The sequence below is a fragment of the Gordionus sp. m RMFG-2023 genome, chromosome 2 (genome assembly GCF_954871325.1).
Source record: "Gordionus sp. m RMFG-2023 chromosome 2, tfGorSpeb1-WG-v2, whole genome shotgun sequence".
Classification (NCBI taxonomy): domain Eukaryota; kingdom Metazoa; phylum Nematomorpha; class Gordioida; order Chordodea; family Parachordodidae; genus Gordionus; species Gordionus sp. m RMFG-2023.
Genome location: NC_088776.1, coordinates 10,652,701 through 10,672,986, shown reverse-complemented (window position 1 = coordinate 10,672,986; position 20,286 = coordinate 10,652,701). Strand labels below are relative to the sequence as shown.

Sequence of the window (20,286 nt, the reverse complement as noted above, 5' to 3'; positions counted from 1 at the left end):
ATACTCATTACGTTAGGGTTACAAAATTTCACGGCGGTCTCGCAAAATATTTATTGGGTTCCTATCGATGAAAACCCGGCAGTTGAACCATTAAGAACATAAATCGGCGATACCAATAGGATAGAACTATCCAATTGACCTGATGTTAGCGAGGAAACAATCAACACCGCCATTCGCCAGGTGGAGGAAAATGAATCCCTCTTCGACCATCAACACCTCCGGTCATTGGCCCTTCGCTTTCCGGACTATCAAGCCCATCGACCACGACTTAGAACTTGGAACAACTGTCTATACAATCCGATTTCGAATTATTGAAATCCAACAGCAACATATGTTTGGAAGAACGAATCATCTCTTTAATTTTATTATAAATATCGCGTTAATTAAAATACTATATTGCTGTTTTCATTTCTGAAATAAAAATTTGTTTTATCTTATTCTTACCATTTCTAGTTGCGTATAGATAACAGATTTTAAATAAAAATCTTCAAATTTTTTTTTTAATATACGAAGAGACATTTTTCATCAAATCTTACCTAAAAGTGCCCAAATCTATTTAAAATAATTTTGGTGAATGAATCTTTTTTAATTTTTATGCATAAAATATTTTTCAATTAAAATTTTTTTTAAATTGTCTTAAATTTTGATATAACTCCGAATTTTTTAGCAGGGCCTATGAGAAAATGTATTAAAATTAGCAAATATAAGATATAGAAAAATGATACAATATCAAGTTTCAATGACAGTCTTCCCTCTATAGATCTTTGCTTGATTAACTCATATTTCCTTATTCTTCTCATTTAAAGCTATAGTTATCTTCTTTTTAAATTTTGATTCTGTTTTTTTTGTATATAAACAATTGTTTGTTTTCTTTAAACGTAAATATTGTATAATTAAAATATTTAAAATCAATTTATTTTATTGCAATTTTTTAATATTAAAATATAGATGTGAAAATAAAGTTATAAATATCGCTAAAAAATATATAAAAGATAAGAACAAGTCTGAAATTTTTCAGCTGTCAAACTTGACATTTTCTATCATTATCTTTTTTATGGTACATTTAGTTGGTTATTGGTCGTAGTTGTCCAAAATTAATAAATTTATATGTATTCTGAAAAGGATTTTCAGAATATACAAGTTTAAAATCACAATGATATTTTTTATAATAATTGTATAGGACCAATTATTAATTTTGAAAGAGGATAATTATAAACTGTTGGATACATGTAGGAAATATGAAAATGGTAAAAATTTATTAAATATAGTTTTAATATAAATATCAATATACCTTAGATATTTCTATTATAAAACAAGAATATTTTTTAACAAAACAAGAATCAGAAAAATATTTTAAAACTATAGAGAAAAGCAGAAAAATTAAAGTAATATTGATCTTAATTTTTAATCTTAACATTTTAAAAGGAAATATCCTTGTTGTTGTCAGATAATGAATCATTACATTTAAAAATACAAAATCAAGAAGAGGAGTTTAAATTGCAAAATGGAACTATTATGGCAGAATTACAATATGTATTAATTTTTTAAGTTATATATATTTGATGATATTTTAAACCAATTTAATTATTTATTTATTTTTTTAATCCAAATATTTAACCCATAATATATTTAAAAAAACATTTTTTATGTTAGGTATTACACCACAATGAAAAATTGCAGGAAGAAAATAAAGCTTTGATTGAACAATGTTTGAAGCCAAACAATTTGGAGGGTGATAATTCTAATTCAGATATTGCTAATGAAACTGCATTGTAATACAATTTAAGATCCATATTATTAATTATTTATAAAGGGCAACTGAAAGTATTGAACACATACCTAATATAGAACAAATAATAGGTATATATTTATTTAAAATGAAATTTATGTGATATATTTTAACTAGAAAAAATAAGGCTTAAGCTTGATATGCCCAATGAAGAAAATTTGGAAACATTAGCAGAATTGTCTACAAATTTAAAAAATATAATATCCATTGCTAATTTATCCAACACTATTAAAGTAATTTATAAAGAGATTCTGACATAAAATTTACACTAATTTATGCTTCATAAATAATTTTTTTATGTCAGTTATATATAATAATGTGTAAAGGGCATGACTAAAATATGCGTCCCCAAAAACTACGAGTCCCTAGGCGTCCCCAGTCAAAGAGGTTTAATTTATATAATATTAATTAAAAATCTTATTTAGCTTCATAAAATAAGTTAAAAAATGTTTTTTATGATTTAAAAAAAAATGATATCTTAGCAAAATTTTTAAAAAATTATTTTTTTTACATGAAAAAACTACGCGTCCCTGGTCAAGATACAATTTTTTTTTAAAAATAAAAGCAGATTCATATTTAGCTCATTAAATGAATATAGAAAATGTTTTTTATGATTTAAAAATAAAGTGTGAACTTAGTAAAATTTTTAAAAAACACTTTTTTTCTTCATTTTTTGACTAAACTACGCGTCCCTGGTCAAGATAGATTATTTTTATAAAAATGAATATAAAATCGTGTATAGTTTTTCAAGGAGATTCCGAAAATGGTATCGTAAATTTTTTTTTGACTAAACTACGCGTCCCCGGTCAATATACAATTTTTTTTGAAAAATAAAAGCAGATTCATGTTTAGCTCATTAAATGGATACAGAAAATGTTTTTTTTTATTTAAAAAAGAAGTAACTAGGTAAAATTTTGAAAAGACACTCATTTTTTGACTAAAATACGCGTCCCCGGTCAAGATAGATTATTTTTATAAAAATGAATATAGAATCGTGTATAGTTTTTCATGGAGATAACAAAAATGGTATTAAGAAATTTTTCCTTAAAAAAAATTAATTTTCGAAAAAATTATTTTTTTGACTAAACTACGCGTCCCTTTATTTATCAGATATATAAACCATTTATTATTTGAATTATAAATATCATTTATTAAATATAATAAGATTTATATAACATATTATAGTATAATTTAAAAAAGATATTCTTTCAATTACGTTGATAATAAAAAAAAATAACTCTAAGTAAAATGAACAATTATAGTTATATCATACTGTATACATTCATAATATCCTATACAAGTAAGCATTATGGTTTAAAAAAAAATTATTTTTTTGTAAAATAGTATTGGTGTTTCATTCCCTTGTTGTCTTTAAAGATTGTTGTTAAAATTTTAATCGTTATCCAATGGATCATATGACTAAGGTAATAACTATTTAACTTTGTATTAATTAAAGAAATTTTTCTTTGTGGTTTTAGCCATAAAAAGTTGGAAATTATTTATTTACACATTTTTATGTTTCCGCTCTTAGCCACGTGGAGGCAACCATTTTTAAGAGCTTTTAGGTCTTAGTTTAAAAAATCAAGACCATGGATATATAACGGGTTTAAATTTTAAACCTGAAATATAACCATTTTATATTAGATATAAATTTAATATTTAAAAAAATTTAATAATTAAAAAAAAAAATTAATCCTCATATAATAATTCATCCTCTGTATGATTATCATTATTAGACCTGGAAGATTAATATCTAATCTATTAACATCCGACGCCAAGTCAACACAGGATTCCTGGTTACTTGGTGTCGGCGCCGTTACGGGGATGGGGATCGGCTCTGATACGGGGATTATGGGAATCGGCGCCGATACGGGGGTGAGGATTATGGGAATGGGCGCCGATACGGGGGTGGGGATTATGGGAATGGGCGTTGATACGAGGGTGGGGATTATAGGATTCGGCGCCGATACGCGAGAGGGCACAGTGGAATTAGGCCCTCCAGCACGGCTCTCTGGACAAAAACGGACGATATGATCGCCTCCGCATCTGTAGCATCCAGATGGCCGTCGAGAGCCTCTCGAGGAAGATCCTCTTCCTCCGTACCAATAGTTGGTACCATAGCCCCTCCTAGGGCTACGCGACCTCTGAGACCGACTGTCTCTAACAGGCCTCACTATATTGAGCATTTGCCCATATAGTCGGGAAGCTTCTAGTCTAGCTTCTTCCAATAGGTTGTCCGACTCCACTGAGCCATCAATCATGCGGATTGATATCGTTATTACAAAGTTTCCAACCTGAAAAGTTGAACTCATCTAAAAATAATAAAATAAAGGGAAGATACAAATTTAATGTTTAAAAATTAATATGCATTTGCTTTACTTTAAAAAATATATCAAGTTGTTAAAGTATATAGATATAAAAATGTGTTTTATATATATAGATATTACGGTTGCTGGAACGATCTCCACTAATTATCATATTAATCTTGGGTAATAATATATTTGAATGTTTTGCAAGAGATAACTCAGATTTCTCAACTTCACCTAAGGTTTTAAAACTTAAAGTATATGGATTAATTTAGTGTATCATTAATATCTAAATGTTTCTTGATATTTATATCACAATCAGAATTGGCAGGGTGCTGAAGACGTCCTAAAATGGCCTGCAATATAAAAAATTAAAGTAAAGCATATGGATATTAATTTTTAAACATTAAATTTGTATCTTCCCTTTATTTTATTATTATTAGATGGGTTCAACTTTTCGGGTTGGAGACTTTGTAATAACGATATCAATCCGCATGATTGATGGCTCAGTGGAGTCGGACAACCTATTGGAAGAAGCTAGACTAGAAGCTTCCCGACTATATGGGCAAATGCTCAATTGAGGCCTGTTAGAGACAGTCGGTCTCACAGGTCGCGTAGCAGGAGGGGCTATAGTACCAACTATTGGTACGGAGGAAGAGGATCTTCCTCGAGAGGCTCTCGACGGCCATCTGGATGCTACAGATGCGGAGGCGATCATATCGTCGTTTTTGTCCAGAGAGCCGTGCTGGAGGGCCTAATTCCACTGTGCCCTCTCGCGTATCGGCGCCGAATCCTATAATCCTCACCCTCGTATCGGCGCCCATTCCCATAATCCCCACCCCAGTATCGGCGCCGATTCCCATAATCCCCGTATCAGAGCCGATCCCCATCCCCGTAACGGCGCCGACACCAAGTAACCAGGAATCCTGTGTTGACTTGGCGTCGGATGTTAATAGATTAGATATTAATCCTCCTAGGTCTAATAATGATAATCATACAGAGGATGAATATATGAGGATTAATTTTTTTTTTTAAATATTAAATTTTTTATATCTAATATATAATGGTTATATTTCAGGTTTAAAATTTTAAACCCGTTTATATATGAGGATTAATTTTTTTTTTAAATATTAAATTTTTTATATCTAATATATAATGGTTATATTTCAGGTTTAAAATTTTAAACCCGTTATATATCCATGGTCTTGGTTTTTTAAACTAAGACCTAAAAGCTCTTAAAAATGGTTGCCTCCAGGTGGCTAAGAGCGGAAACATAAAAATGTGTAAATAAATAATTTCCAACTTTTTATGGCTAAAACCACAAAGAAAAAATTTCTTTAATTAATACAAAGTTAAATAGTTATTATAAATTTTAATATTATTATCAAAATAATCATGCTTATTGAATATGTGTGTTTAAATAATTCAAAGTTAATACTTATTTTTTTTTTAAATAAATTTTTAAAAATTTTACTAAGTTAACACATTTTTTTTAAATCATAAAAAACATTTTCTATATTCATTTAATGAGCTAAATATGAATCTGCTTTTATTTTTAAAAAAAAATTGTATCTTGACCGGGGACGCGTAGTTTTTTCATGTAAAAAAATAATTTTTTAAAAATTTTACTAAGATTTCATTTTTTTTTAAATCATAAAAAACATTTTTTAACTTATTTTATGAAGCTAAATAAGATTTTTAAATAATATTATATAAATTAAACCCCTTTGACCGGGGACGCGTAGTTTCTGGGTACGCGTATTTTAGTCACACCCTTGCGTAAATACTGTATAGTCCATGAAAAACCTCATTTATACATAAACTAAATTTTAGGAATCACCTGTAATTTTTAGCAAGGATACAGCAATTAACTTATATAGACCATTTTCATCAGTCAACTAATATATCTAATTATTATTTTTTTTATAGGAACCCAGAAGTGAAACAAACATCGAATTATCCATACCATTGAATGACGATTTTGTGAAAGAAAATGAAATTAAAATAAAGTATGTTTTGTAAAATTTTATCTAACCTGAATTATAGTAAAAATATTTTCTTTTTTTACCCCAACTGATTTTGAAAATAAAATATTAAATGTTTTTAAAATATTGACTTAAAATAACATTTTTTTCATTATATATATAATTAAAAAATTTATTTTATATTTTAAATGTTTTATTTAATCACATAGCCTTAATATCATTTATAATAAAATATTTTACCTACAATGCAAAACATAGTAATTATAATTTTTCTAAAGGGGGAAGGGGTACTATTAGATGAGTTTTTTTCTTCATAAATTTTATTGTAGATCTTTAGATCCAATTATTGTAAGCATTTGGCTATATTATATTTTATAAAAAAAATTTGTGTTTTCACTATTTTTGACTAAAAATTTTGAATTATGCTCATTATTTTAAAAAGTTTTTGCTAATTTTACTTTCAAATTATCTTTATTGTGATATATTGTATATATTTTTTGATGGTGAGAGGAAGGGGAGAAATTTTTGATTTTGACATACAATCCTAATATACATGATTCAGATATACTATATTTCTTCATCAGAAATTATATAATGATTGATTCTCACTATATATGTTAGGTAGTTCACCTTATAAATTATGGTATTATCATAGATTATAAAACATGTAATAAATTCCTAATTACTATATTTCCCCTTGCTTAATTGAAAGGAAAACTACAACTCTTAGAGACATCCACGACTTAAAGTTTCTCCTAAAAAAATCCTTGTCTTTGGTCTCCATTTACTTTTATCATGGGGTGTTAACTTTTTTAACATCCAGTCTTCTCTCCCCAATTAAAACGATAATATTTACGGGAACAGGTACATTTATGATTGGAGGGGGGGGGAGATTTCCACACATTTTGTTTTGCGCATAGTACAAAATTTCCAATATTTCACTTTCTAAAATTGATACAAAACAAGATAAGTAACATATTCCTAATATATAGCACATTAATTGATTATTATTTATAATAAAATACCTACACTTTTCACTTTCTAAAAGATATTACTTATAAAATAGAATTATAAAAACCAGAAATTTTTTCATTAAAAACATTTTCAGGGTCCAGTCACATTCCTGCAAAAACACGTTTTTTAGTTACTATTTTATTTCTGACACTCTTGATCAAAAAATCTCTTCATTAATTCTTGACTAAAACATAATGGGGTAAATTTAGCAATAAATTTATTCGGAATTTTAATGCACATGGAGTTTGTATAGACAAAAACAAAGGCAAAGTACAAGTCTGACATGGGAATTACTGAAAGGGAGTGGGTTATATAATGGGTTTTGGGAATCGTATCGATATCTTTAAAAAGAAAGTATTAGGTAAAGAGGGAGGGAACAAATTTATGGTGAAAACAAGTGAGGGGCAAAGTCGTATTGTGATGTTTTTTTAAGGGGTCGGGAGCGGGCATGAGCATAGGATATAATATTGATAAGGAGATGAAGATCAGGTAAAGGTGGAATGTAAGAGGTTAGAAAATGGGTGTGAATGAAGACAGGAATCTGATTATGGCTGGGAGATATAAACAGAAAAGTTTTGACTTTTAAAAAGCAAAAATTTATATATTTTTTTGTTTTCATACTGTCTTAGGTATTGACATTGATTAGAATTTGGTAAAGGCCATTTTTTTAATCAGTAAGAATTTAGTTCTTATTTTTGGTACTATAACCTGACAAAACACTTACAACTAGGTGCCTTTTTCTAGTTTATATTTTTGAATACCACAAGAATGGTTTTCGCAATTCTGATAACTATCAAATGAATCGCAGCTATTGTCGTATTCGTAAATACGTTTACATTATATATTTTTTTTTACATTAGATATAATTGTAGTTATAAATATATATAGTATATATTACAACACGTCACTCATAATCACGTGTTTTTTTTATGGAATATCGTAGTTATATAATATAGATGTATGATTTTATTTTATTATTTTTTTTTGTGGAATGATATTATTATTGATATTATCGAAAATAAATTTGTTCTTTCTTTTAGAAGTGTTTGGTTAGTCTTTAGGATTTGTCTTTTTATTTTAGAAGCATTGAGTTAGTTTCTAGGATTTGTTTTAGGTAGGTTTTGTTTATGTTGTAGTTTGTGATTGTAGGATTTTTTAGTGGTGCCTTGTGACGCTGATAGTTTTTTAGGAGTTATTCGGTTTAGAAGGTAAAACAAAAAATTTTTAATTATATAATTTTTTTAGAATTTTTGACTGCGCCTTTGTACTAACCATTATACGATTTAGCTAGTGAAGTTTAATTTAAGGTGCTGTTTTAATATTTTCTACAAATATTTAAAGTGTTTGTAATTGAGTATTAGTATTGACTAAAAGATTCATGACCAAATGGTTCATTTTTTTAGGTATCATGATGATTACAGCGTGGCTGCTAAGATTTCATTATATAAGAATTTGGGTCTTAAAGTTTTGTATAAAAATTTTGATGAATTGGATTTAATTAAACAGGGAATGATAATTGGAATATTGGTAATAATTTATATATTGGTGATTTTGGCGAAATACTTGGTAAAAAGGGGTACTGCGGTACTGGCAGGCATGTATTGCAGTTGGAAGAAGGGCACTGCGGTGTCAGATGTTTATAAAAAAGTAATGCAGGAAACGTTTTTTTATTTAATATCGGATATTTTTGGGAAGAAAATAGCAGATTTGGAAAGTAATCTAAAAGATGTTTTAGAGGAAATCAAGACTGGAGATGTAGGGAAGAGGTCGGTTAAGATCCTTCTGGAAATGAAAGAAGCCATCAATGCGTTGATAAAGGAGATCAAAAGTTCGCTTAAGAGCCAGGTGGGTGATAGAAATATGAATAAGAAATTTAATGATTACGAGGAAAATAAAGGATTGTCGGAAAATAAAAGATTTGTGGAAATGATCATTTGCCATCGTTGCGGATGGAGAGGACATAAAAGGGATACCTGTGTGGTCCCAGAGCAAAGGTTTAAAGATGGATTTCCATTAAAGAGATCTGAAATAGGAAATGCTAGTGTAAAGGTGGTTCGGGTGAATGAATCTCGAATATGTTTTAAATGTAAAAGACCGGGACATGTAGCTGTGGACTGCATGGAAGTATCACGAAATTCGTGTTGACTATATGATTGCAAGGTGAATCATATAGGAGTCGGGGCTCCGAGAGTTCGGAAGAATTTGTATAATAAAACATTTAATATTATTAGTCGAAATGAGGGGAATGATAGAATTAAAATAAGAAATTATTCTCATAATTTCTTTGGGAGGGAGGTTAGTCGATTTAGGTGGGAACAATATCCGAGGAATATTGTCCGTTATTCTCTTAGAAGGGATGTTAAGAATTTTATTTGGGAAAGATGTCCCACAAATCTTGTTAAAAGAAATGTAATTGTCAGTAATAAAAATTTAAATTCCGAGTTGAATTTAGGGGGCAATGTGAATGCCAATGAAATTAGTATTTTAGATAAAATAAACGCTGATTCTCCGATTAATACACATAATATTTTAATGACGGAAATCTTAAATGGACAATGTTTGTGTCCTAAGGTTAATTTGAAGATTGACAATAAAAATATAGATATGTTATTTGATACGGGAGCTAGCATTTCGATTATGTCTAGCTAAAATTTCTATAAGTATTGGCCGGGAAAAACACTTGAGAGGGAGTCTATGTGTGTCAGACAATTTGATGGGTCTGAAATTGGGGTTTTAGGAAAAAGTAAATTGGGGGTGCATTTTAACGATACTATGTTTTTTCTTGATTTATGGGTAGTAAAGGAAAATGTTGAAACTATTATGGGTTGGGATTGGATTACTAAGCTAGGTCCTCCTAATAATTTTTGGAATATTTTCAATATTAGTGATAATGTAATAATGGATGTTGGAGAGAATGAAAATTTGGATAATACCGATATAAAATTTGTGAAATTTCGGAGGCCGATAATAAAATTTGTGAAATTTCGGAGGAGATGATAGAGATATCGAGTAAGTTGGATTTTAATGATGAGTGAAATGAGAAGCAAATTGTGGTCGGGGGAAAAGAGGATTGGAATAAGGTTAATCAAGCTATTCCTATTCTAGTAAACAGTATGGCATTATTTTTGATGAAAAATTAGGTTGTTTAAATGATTATCAAGTTGATGTTCAACTTAGGGAGGGTTTTTCACCGATCTTTTTGGCTTGTCGGCGAGTTCCTTTCGAATGGAGGAAGGAGATCGATGAGGAATTAGATAGATGGGTGAAGGACGGCATTATTATTCCTGTGGGATATAGCGAATGGGCAACCCCGTTAGTGCCAGTTAAAAAGGCAAATGTTAAATTAAGACTTTGTGCGGATTTCAGGGTCACAGTAAATCGATGGGTAGTGGAGGTTAAATATCCATTGCCTAGGATTGAGGAGATTTTGGCTCAGTTGAAGGGTGCGAAATATTTTTCCAAGGTGGATTTTTCGTCGGCGTATTTGCAGTTACCTTTGAGAAAGGAAATCCGTAAATTATTGACGATAAAGACTCCAAAGGGATTGTTCGCGTTTTGTAGATTACCGTTTGGATTGAGCGTATCTGCTCCCATTTTTCAATGGACCATGGCGTCGGTTTTTCAAGGATTGGAAGGAGTATTTTATTATATGGATGATGTGTTAATTACTGGCGTGACGCAGGAGCAGCATAATCAACGTTTGGAGGAAGTGTTTAGGAGAATTCGTGATAAAGGCTTGAGAGCCAGTAAGGAGAAAAGTGTTCTGGGAGTAATGGAGGTTGAATATTTGGGTCATCGAATTAATGGAATTGAGGTGAAACCTTTGGATAAAAATTTGAAGAATATATCGAACATGAAACGGCCTAACACTAAGGCTGAGTTGCAGTCTTTTTTGGGTATGGTCAATTATTACCACAGGTTCGTGGAAGATTTTGCAAAGGTTGCGGCGCCGTTATATGATTTATTGAAAAAGGGAATTCATTTTGAGTGGAAGGATGTACAGCAAATTGCTTTTGAAATTTTAAAGGAAAAAATTGGAAAAGAGCCGGTTTTGGTGTGTTTTGATAATGAATTGGAAATTGTTTTGGCGGTGGATGCCTCAAATAAGGGAGTGGGTGGGGCGTTATTACAGGTAATAGAGGGCTTGGAGAGACCCGTTTTGTTTTTCTCGCATGTTTTTCGTGAGGTGGAAACCAGATATTCTGTAATTGAACAGGAGGCCCTGGCTGTGATTTTCGGGTTGACAAAATGTCGTGAATATTTGATTGGTAAAAAATTTGTAATTTTTACTGATCACAAACCGTTAATTCACTTATTTCGGAAAAACAATCGGGAGTTAATGATGTCGCCCCGGTTACAGCGTTGGTTGTTGTTGGTGGGCAGCTTTAACGTGGAGATCAGATATCGTCGCGGTAAAGAGAATTGTTTGCCTGATATTTTGTCCCGATTAGGATTAAATGAAGGAAATGATGAAGGGAACAAGGATAAGGTTCGACACAGTGAAAAGGCCCTGGTTTGTTCGCTTTCGCATATGCTCAAAGGGGGTCCTAACAATTGGGAGGATCTTAAGTTGAGTACATTGAGAGATAGAGAAATGACTAGGATAAAGTTATGTGTAATGGGAAAAAAGACTTGGGAGGAGGATTGTAAAATTATTTTTAAAAAGGTGGAAGAGGAATTGTCTGTGGTGGATGATTGTTTAATGAGGGGTAATCATGCCGTAATTCCGTTCAAATTACGGGGTAAAATTTTAAATTTGTTACATGCTGGACATCAAGGTCAAGGGAAGATGAAATCGTGGGCCCGTGAATATGTTTGGTGGCCAGGTATGGGAAAAGATATTGAAAATATCACAAGGAAATGTGAGCCGTGTAATTCGTGCGCGGCGATGCCCCGAAAGGAGGTGGGTCAGATATGGCCCAGGTCGAGAAAACCGTGGGAACGCTTACATGTTGATTTTTTCGATTTAGATAAAAGGTCGTATTTTTTAGTAGTAGATTCGTATTCGAAATGGATAGAGTACGAGGAGGTACATGGATATACCACGAAAATTGTTGTAAGGAAATTGAGGGCATTAATGGCCAGGTTCGGATTGCCGGATACTATTGTATCTGATGGAGAACCTGCCTTTGTTAGCAAAAATTTCAAGCAGTTTTGTAAAGAGTCTAGGATTCGACACATTTTGACCCCGCCCTATCATCCCAGCTCAAATGGTCAAGCTGAGAGGATGGTAGCAATTGTTAAGAATTGGATAAGGAAAGCCGGCAATCAAGGGGATGGGGCGTATTTGGCCCAGTTGTATTACCTCAATTCTAGGAATAATGAGGGAGTGACACCTGCTAAATTGTTTTTGGGCCGGAGGACTAGGGTTTCCCTAGATTTTCTAAGGGCCGAGAGTCACGAGAAGGGAGTTTTGGAGGACCGAAAGATTAGGCTTGAAGTTGGAGAAAAAGTATGGACTCGTTTGTTGAGGGAAGGGGCAAGAAATGGGCCAAGGGCATTGTTGGGGTAAACAGAGGTTCAAAGTTGAATTTGATTCAATTAGAAATGGGCGGCACAGTTATGCGCCACAATGATCATATACGACCGCGGGAGTAAATCTGAGGTACCTCATATGATAATATAAATATGAAAATATATATATAAATAAATGAAGGTGCATCCCGAAGGATTAGACTCGTTTCCGAGCAAATATATAAGGTGTAAATGAAGGTTTGGGTAACGTATTGTATGTGGGAATGGTAAGTAAAGGATCAAATAGGAGAGGCTTAAAGTGATACGTATATATATTTATGCAAAAATTAAGCATAAAAGGGAAATTAAATGTAAATGAACTGTTGGTAATTTTTTTTGTTTTGATGTATTTAGTATTGGTTTAAATTATTTCATGTTTTGTAATGGGAAAGGTTGATATTCATTGAGGTTACCAGTTGTTAGCTATAAATAAAGGTTGAAAAATGGAAAATGGTAGTATGTTATTTTGTTAATGGATAAAGAGGAGTCATATATTGAGTAGAGAAATTGATTTGATATCTGATTTGATATTTTAATTACTTATCGGCAAGCATGTTATGTTTTCTTGTAAAAAAAAAGAAGTATATATTTTAATGTTATGAGATGGAAGGTTTATGGTAAAGAGAAGATAAAAACATTTGTTAATATGTTGTTGTGAGTTATAACAGAGATATTGATTTTCTGATTGCGGCATATTTTGTTTTTTGTTAAAAAGTATTGTAGAGGGAGTGAGGGGTGTAGATGCCTGGTTGAGGTTATAATTATAAATGTTGTAATTATAAACTTTAATTGGTACAGTTGTTTTTTTTTTCGAAAATTGTTATAAGTACATTTATATTATTTATGTTGAAAGGGGTAAATTAATATTTTATTTTATATATTTTTTTTGGTGTCTCGTTTGGAAAGTTTAAATTAAAAAATTAATTTAAAACCTTTATTTTGTAAAATTTGAATTAAAAAAAAATAATTTAAAGACTTTAATTGATAAAGTTTTTTGGAAGTGGTGTATAAACACATTTATATTCTTTATATTGAAAGGGGTAAGTTAATATTTTATGTCATATTTATTTTTTGTCTCGGTTGTAAAGTTTAAAAAAAAAATAATTTTAAGACTTTAATTGATAAAGTTTTGTTTTGGAAGTTGTGTATGAACACATTTATCGTCTTTATATTGAAGGGGTAGGTTAATATTTTATGTTAGTTTGTTTTTGTCTCGTTTAAAGAGCTAAATTAGAAAATTAATTTAATTTTTTTTGTAGCGTTGGGAGAGCTAAATTAGAAAATTAATTTAAAAAACTTTACAGAGCTAAATTAGAAAATTAATTTAAAAAACATTAATTGGTAAAGTTTTGTTTGGAAGTTGTGTGTGAAAACATTTATATTATTTATATTAAAAGGGTAAGGTAATATTTTATTTTATATTTTTTTTTCTTTTCCCTCGTTTGTAGAATTTATATTAGGAAATTAATATTCAAGATGGAGACGCTATCCCGGCTCATTGACATGGGAGATTTTTATTTACAGGTTACCCTTATAAAGAAAAACAACGGGATGACGCTAGCAACGGGTTCCGCTAATGAGAATCAGCCCCCGATTCAGGAGAAGCGACGATGTAGATGTTTTAATTGTCAAGAGGTGGGACATTTACGGCACCAGTGTTCTCGGCTATCGCGGGAGACGCGCGTACCCCTGGAGGACTAAAAAATCCTACAATCACAAACTACAACAAAAACAAAACCTACCTAAAACAAATCCTAGAAACTAACTCAATGCTTCTAAAATAAAAAGACAAATCCTAAAGACTAACCCAACACTTCTAAAAGAAAGAACAAATTTATTTTCGATAATATCAATAATAATATCATTCCACAAAAAAAAAATAATAAAATAAAATCATACATCTATATTATATAACTACGATATTCCATAAAAAAAACACGTGATTATGAGTGACGTGTTATAATATATACTATATATATTTATAACTACAATTATATCGAATGTAAAAAAAAATATATATTGTAAACGTATTTACGAATACGACATGCCACCCCTTTATGGGATCGTGGCATATCGTTAGAAATAAAACAAAAACGCGGAAAAAAACAAAATATCTACAAAAAAAAACTTACATTATTTAAAGAATAATCTTCTTAAATAGACATTGGATTCACCCAGAAATCATCAGCTCGTGCCGTTTGCGAAGCATCAGCTGTTAGTGTATTGGTCACTAATCTCTGCAAAAAATCTCCTCCATCTGTACCTCGGACTCCATTCACAAACTGATCCCGAACATCCACACGACGAATATCCACGGAATCTCCATCTCCCTATCTAACCCTGAGGGAGCTGCGTCTGTTGGTTGTCTTCCCTCTGAATCGTGATGTCCCCGCTTCTGTCCTTGATAGATACGATTTTAAGATATGACCTCCAGGGGTACGCGCGTCTCCCGCGATAGCCGAGAACACTAATGCCGTAAATGTCCCACCTCTTGACAATTAAAACATCTACGTCGTCGCGTCTCCTGAATCGGGGGCTGATTCTCATTAGCGGAACCCGTTGCTAGCGTCATCCCGTTGTTTTTCTTTATAAGGGTAACCTGTAAATAAAAATCTCCCATGTCAATGAGCCGGGATAGCGTCTCCATCTTGAATATTAATTTCCTAATATAAATTCTACAAACGAGGGAAAAGAAAAAAAAATATAAAATAAAATATTACCTTACCCTTTTAATATAAATGTTTTTACACACAACTTCCAAACAAAACTTTACCAATTAAAGTTTTAAACTTTACCAATTAAAGTTTTAAACTTTACCAATTAAAGTTTTTTAAATTAATTTTCTAATTTAGCTCTGTAAAGTTTTTTAAATTAATTTTCTAATTTAGTTCTCCCAACGCTACAAAAAAAATTTAATTAATTTTCTAATTTAGCTCTCTAACCGAGACAAAAACAAACTAACATAGAATGTTAACCTACCCCTTCAATATAAAGACGATAAATGTGTTCATATACAACTTCCAAAACAAAACTTTATCAATTAAAGTCTTTAAATTATTTATTTTTTTTTAAACTTTACAACCGAGACAAAAAAAAAATATGACATAAAATATTAACTTACCCCTTTCAATATAAAGAATATAAATGTGTTTATACACCACTTCCATAAAACTTTATCAATTAAAGTCTTTAAATTATTATTTTTTAATTCAAATTTTACAAAATAAAGGTTTTAAATTAATTTTTTAATTTAAACTTTCCAAACGAGACACCAAAAAAAAATATAAAATAAAATATTAATTTACCCCTTTCAACATAAATAATATAAATGTACTTATATGTACCAATTAAAGTTTATAATTACAACATTTATAATTATAACCTCAACCAGGCAGCTATGAATTCACATTATAAAAAATTATACCGATTTAAAATTTTTTATAAGTTATTTGCCAAGGCCAACCTTAAAAACCATCAAAATAAATAAAACAAATCTGACATCTTTTTCATTCTTTGTAATAAAATAATGTTCTATCTACCATTTTCAAATATCAGATATGTTTTGTAATTTATTGGTTAAAATACTAGATAAAGAATGATCAAAACCTTGTTACTTATTAGTCTTCCATTAAAGGTATCAAATCACGGGTGCTTTCCTATTTTGTCACTTCCTTATAAAATTAATGGCCACGTGACTATCATATTTCATTACGAGAATGGCGACTTTTATATTAATCAAAAATTACTGACGATTCATTCATTTAAATGTGTATACAAATCAGCTGGTCACGCTGTTTTGATTTCGCATATAATTTGTGAAAACGTTTTTTTAAAAAAATATTTATTTATATAAATTGTTATACGGAAAATCAAAATGGCGTAACATCAAATGATTTGTATTCAATGATGCTTCAAAACATTCTAATGTCGGTCTAGGTAAGTATTATATGTCCATTTACCACATCAAGCTTTTGAAAATAACAATAATCATATTCATTTATCATCTATTTTTTTAAGAAAATAGAAAGATTTTTTATTTATTTTTAAACAAATTATGAATAAGAACTCTAGAATCTCAACGACACAATCAAATTCCGGAATGTTATCGTAACCTTGTAACCGTTTACAAAAATATATTCGAATGCTGGAATCCTTGCTTGCAAGCTACCTCAATAGGAAACAAACTAGACTATTTGGATGAAAGGATACTAAAATTAGCTAATGTCTTACATATGGGGCTTCAACCCGATATCGAGCTACTTTTGAAAAAATTGAAGGTTAATTTTTGGATGTTTTACTCTTTTTTTTATAAAATCTTGATAGAAATAAAATCCCAAGTACCGTGGATACGATTTAAATCGTATACTCCATATATTTACAAGATGCTTTTTTCCAGTTTGTAATTTTCGAATTAATTGTCAATATATTGAAGATTAAAATGCCGAAATTGAGTTTTTAACAATTTACTAACACATTATATAAGATAGCTAGGATTTAGGCAAAGGAATGGAACTTGGTATCTTTTTTTGGTTACATTTATAAAAAATAGTAATTATGGATAAAATAAAAAAAAATGCTTAATAATTTCAATACTTTTTAAGTATTTTGAAAATATGTTTAATAAAAAATTATGTTCAAAAAGTGGTTTTTGTGGCATGTTTGTTACCTTCCGACAATTTTTTTTATTTCCAAAACCCCATCACTTAAATTTTGATCCAACTGCAGCTTTACTTCCTGCCGTTGTAGTTATTATTCCTTTTTCAGGGAAGGTATCTAGGCTGGGTTTGGATAGCGAGACGCTGAGAGTTACCCCATAAATTCCTCACGGTGATACTTGCCCTGATTATATTATGATCAGAATTATTAATGATCGACATTACTTTTACATCTAAAAACTAAATATGAATGTTAGAGATGAAAAAATCGATCTGTGATTTGATATTATTTCTTCTAAAAGTTAGAGTGTTGTATTAATTGTGGGAGAAGGTATTCTCAACTTTAAGGTTCATACTTCTACACATCTTCAAGACCTTCCTACTGTCATCACTATTTATTGAGAGATGGTTGCATTGTCAATTACCCTGTCTCTAATAAAGGAATCCTCCTTTCCAATCCTAGTGTTCAAGTCCCCAAGGATTATCAAATTTTGACTCCTAGGAAGGAAGATAATGATATTTTCGAGGTCATCTAGGAAAGGGAGCCTTTCACTATTATTAGCCAAAAAATAAAGTCTCCTGAGAAAAAACAGTCACTATTAAATTTTAGTCAAAAAAATTATGAACCTTCAAAAACTGAAGGAGATAATGCAATTATTGATTATGTCATTGAGACATTAGTTCCATTATCAACTGTAGACAATCTTAGCTTTGTCAAAATGATAAAAACGTTTTCCCCCTCAGCAAAGGTAATGTGCCGCCAAACATTAGTAGCAAAGATAAGTTTGCGTTATGATAAAATGATAGATGATATTATAGAAATGCTATCTGAAGTATCTTATGTGTGTACCACAGCTGATTGCTAAAGTGGATTTAAAAGGTTAGTGCCTATCTTTTTAAATGTGCTTGATTAATTTAACTTTCTTATAAAGGTCTTTTTTGGGTGTAACAGCTCATTGGATTGACCCAAAGTCATTGCAAAGAAAATCTGCAGCTTTAGCCCTAAAGCGTGTTCAAGGCAAGCATACTTTCGATGTTTTGGCCAAGATTATTAGTGATATACATAGTTTCAAAATTCAGAACTAAGTAATAAAAACCATTACTGATAATGGTATAAACTTTGTGAAAGCATTCAGGTAATCTTAATTATTTATTTTTATATTATAACTTTCCTTTTATATTTTAGAATGTTTGAAAATAAAAGTTCTGAGATTGATGAAGATTTCCAATTTGTGGATGTTGATGATATCATAAATAACAGGATAGAAGGCTATGATTATCTTCCACAACATTCACGATGTGCCTGCCATCAATTTGGTGGCTACAGTTGATGCTGAGAAAGCTTTAGTTCATAATAGCTTTAAAATAATATCGCAAATTTCTTTCCAAAAGTGTCAATTTTTATGGAATAAGCTAAATATGTCTACCTATATGGCATGTAATATGAAAAAATTGGGTAGTGATATGTCCAAATTCCACTAGGTGGAATTCATACTATGAAGCCATGGTTTTGATGGATAAAATATAGGGAAAACAAAAAGACCTCGATGAGTTATGTGATAACCATGGTCTTATACGCTTTAACTCTCAAGAATGTAAATTTGTTAAAGAGTATAGTTAAGTAAATAATAATATAATCGTTATCTTAGTGAAATAAATAAATTTTAGGTTGAGCCTTTGAAAAAAGCTCTAAAAATCCTTGAAGGTGAGCATCATATGGATATGGGTTTCCTAACTCCAACAATTTCCAAACTTATTTATTAAACGACTTAGCAGATTTAGAGTTTTGCCAACCTCTTGTAAAGTCTCTCTTATAAGAGGTATAAATAAAAGGTTTATAATAAAAAATAAATTATATCTATTTAAATAACTTTATTGCAGATTATCAAATGTTTATAATTATGGTAATATCATTGCAGCTATTATCCATCCTGCTTTCAAATTAAATTGGGAATGGATAAAAAATCCACAAAATATGGAACAAAAATATAAATTGATTAATTTTTTAAGAAAACAAAAACCTGATGCAAAAACAGCTACTAGTTCACGGGAACCCTGCAATGATTTGGAAGATTTTTTTACATTCCGTGAAATTGATCATCAGGAAGATAATATATTGGACAATAATTTTTAAATAATGATACCAAAATTACTATTTTTGCTAAATTTCATGAATTAAAAAATATCTTTATAAAATATAATACCCCGATCCCCTCTAGTGCTCCTGTGAAGCGCCTATTTAGTATTACAAAACAGGTCTTAGGGGAGAGGCGTGGATGTTTGTTAGATTCTAATTTAGAAAATTTTTTACTTTTAAAAGCTAATAAATTATAAATATTTTGATACATCATTTAATAATTAAAACTTTTGATAAAATAATATGAGTTTCGTGTACCTTCGAAAAAATTGAAAATCAAAGGAGCGGTTATGGAGTGGTACTCCATTACTTGGAACGGGAGCTAGTTACTTTAAAAAATGTAGTAGCGGGAGCGGGAGCTAGTTCCTTTTGAGAAGGTAGGAGCGGGAGTTAGCTACTTTTATAAAGGAGCGTTAACAACTCTGATAAAGACAATGAATTAAACTAGCATTGCTGCTCTCACGATTGCGGTATTATTCAGATTGGAGGTTCTTGATGTCCCCTGCAACGCTATACACTTTAGCAACTTTGTAAATGTAATATTAAATCATTTTGAAGAAGGTAATATAACATGATGAATATAATTTTTTGATTGATAATGTTCTATCTCACCTTGACCATACAATTAGGGAATCAATGGAAAGAAGAGGACATACAATACAATTTTCAATAGAATTTAGATAAGGACTGTAAGGTGATTTATAAAAATATACCTTACAGTCCTTATCTTAATCCCTTTGAAAATGTGTTTCTCCAATGGAAGCATTTCGTCTGAAATCAAAATCCCAATAACGGGGAGGAATTAACTCGTTTTATAGAGCATGAAGAGAGAGGAATATTTGAGGAGAATACAAAGAATTATTTTAGAAATATGGAGATCTATATT

At 30.5% G+C, this 20,286-nt stretch overlaps 1 protein-coding gene across 2 annotated transcripts in view; it reads left to right on the top strand.

The window, feature by feature from the left end:
* Nucleotides 1-1,052: 1,052 nt before the first annotated feature.
* The window catches only part of LOC135923128 (GRIP1-associated protein 1-like), a 33,804-nt gene continuing 14,570 nt past the window's right edge, over nt 1,053-20,286 (top strand). The window contains exons 1-9 of one of the 2 annotated variants that reach the window (XM_065457715.1): nt 1,053-1,140; nt 1,181-1,247; nt 1,297-1,385; nt 1,426-1,533; nt 1,654-1,772; nt 1,814-1,860; nt 1,907-2,022; nt 6,025-6,104; nt 16,672-16,885. In XM_065457715.1, the coding sequence (XP_065313787.1) occupies nt 1,108-1,140; nt 1,181-1,247; nt 1,297-1,385; nt 1,426-1,533; nt 1,654-1,772; nt 1,814-1,860; nt 1,907-2,022; nt 6,025-6,104; nt 16,672-16,885 (873 nt within the window). In that variant the 5' untranslated portion in view covers nt 1,053-1,107. The remainder of the gene's footprint in view (nt 1,141-1,180; nt 1,248-1,296; nt 1,386-1,425; nt 1,534-1,653; nt 1,773-1,813; nt 1,861-1,906; nt 2,023-6,024; nt 6,105-16,671; nt 16,886-20,286) is intronic. The other variant, XM_065457714.1, reaches the window with a different exon arrangement.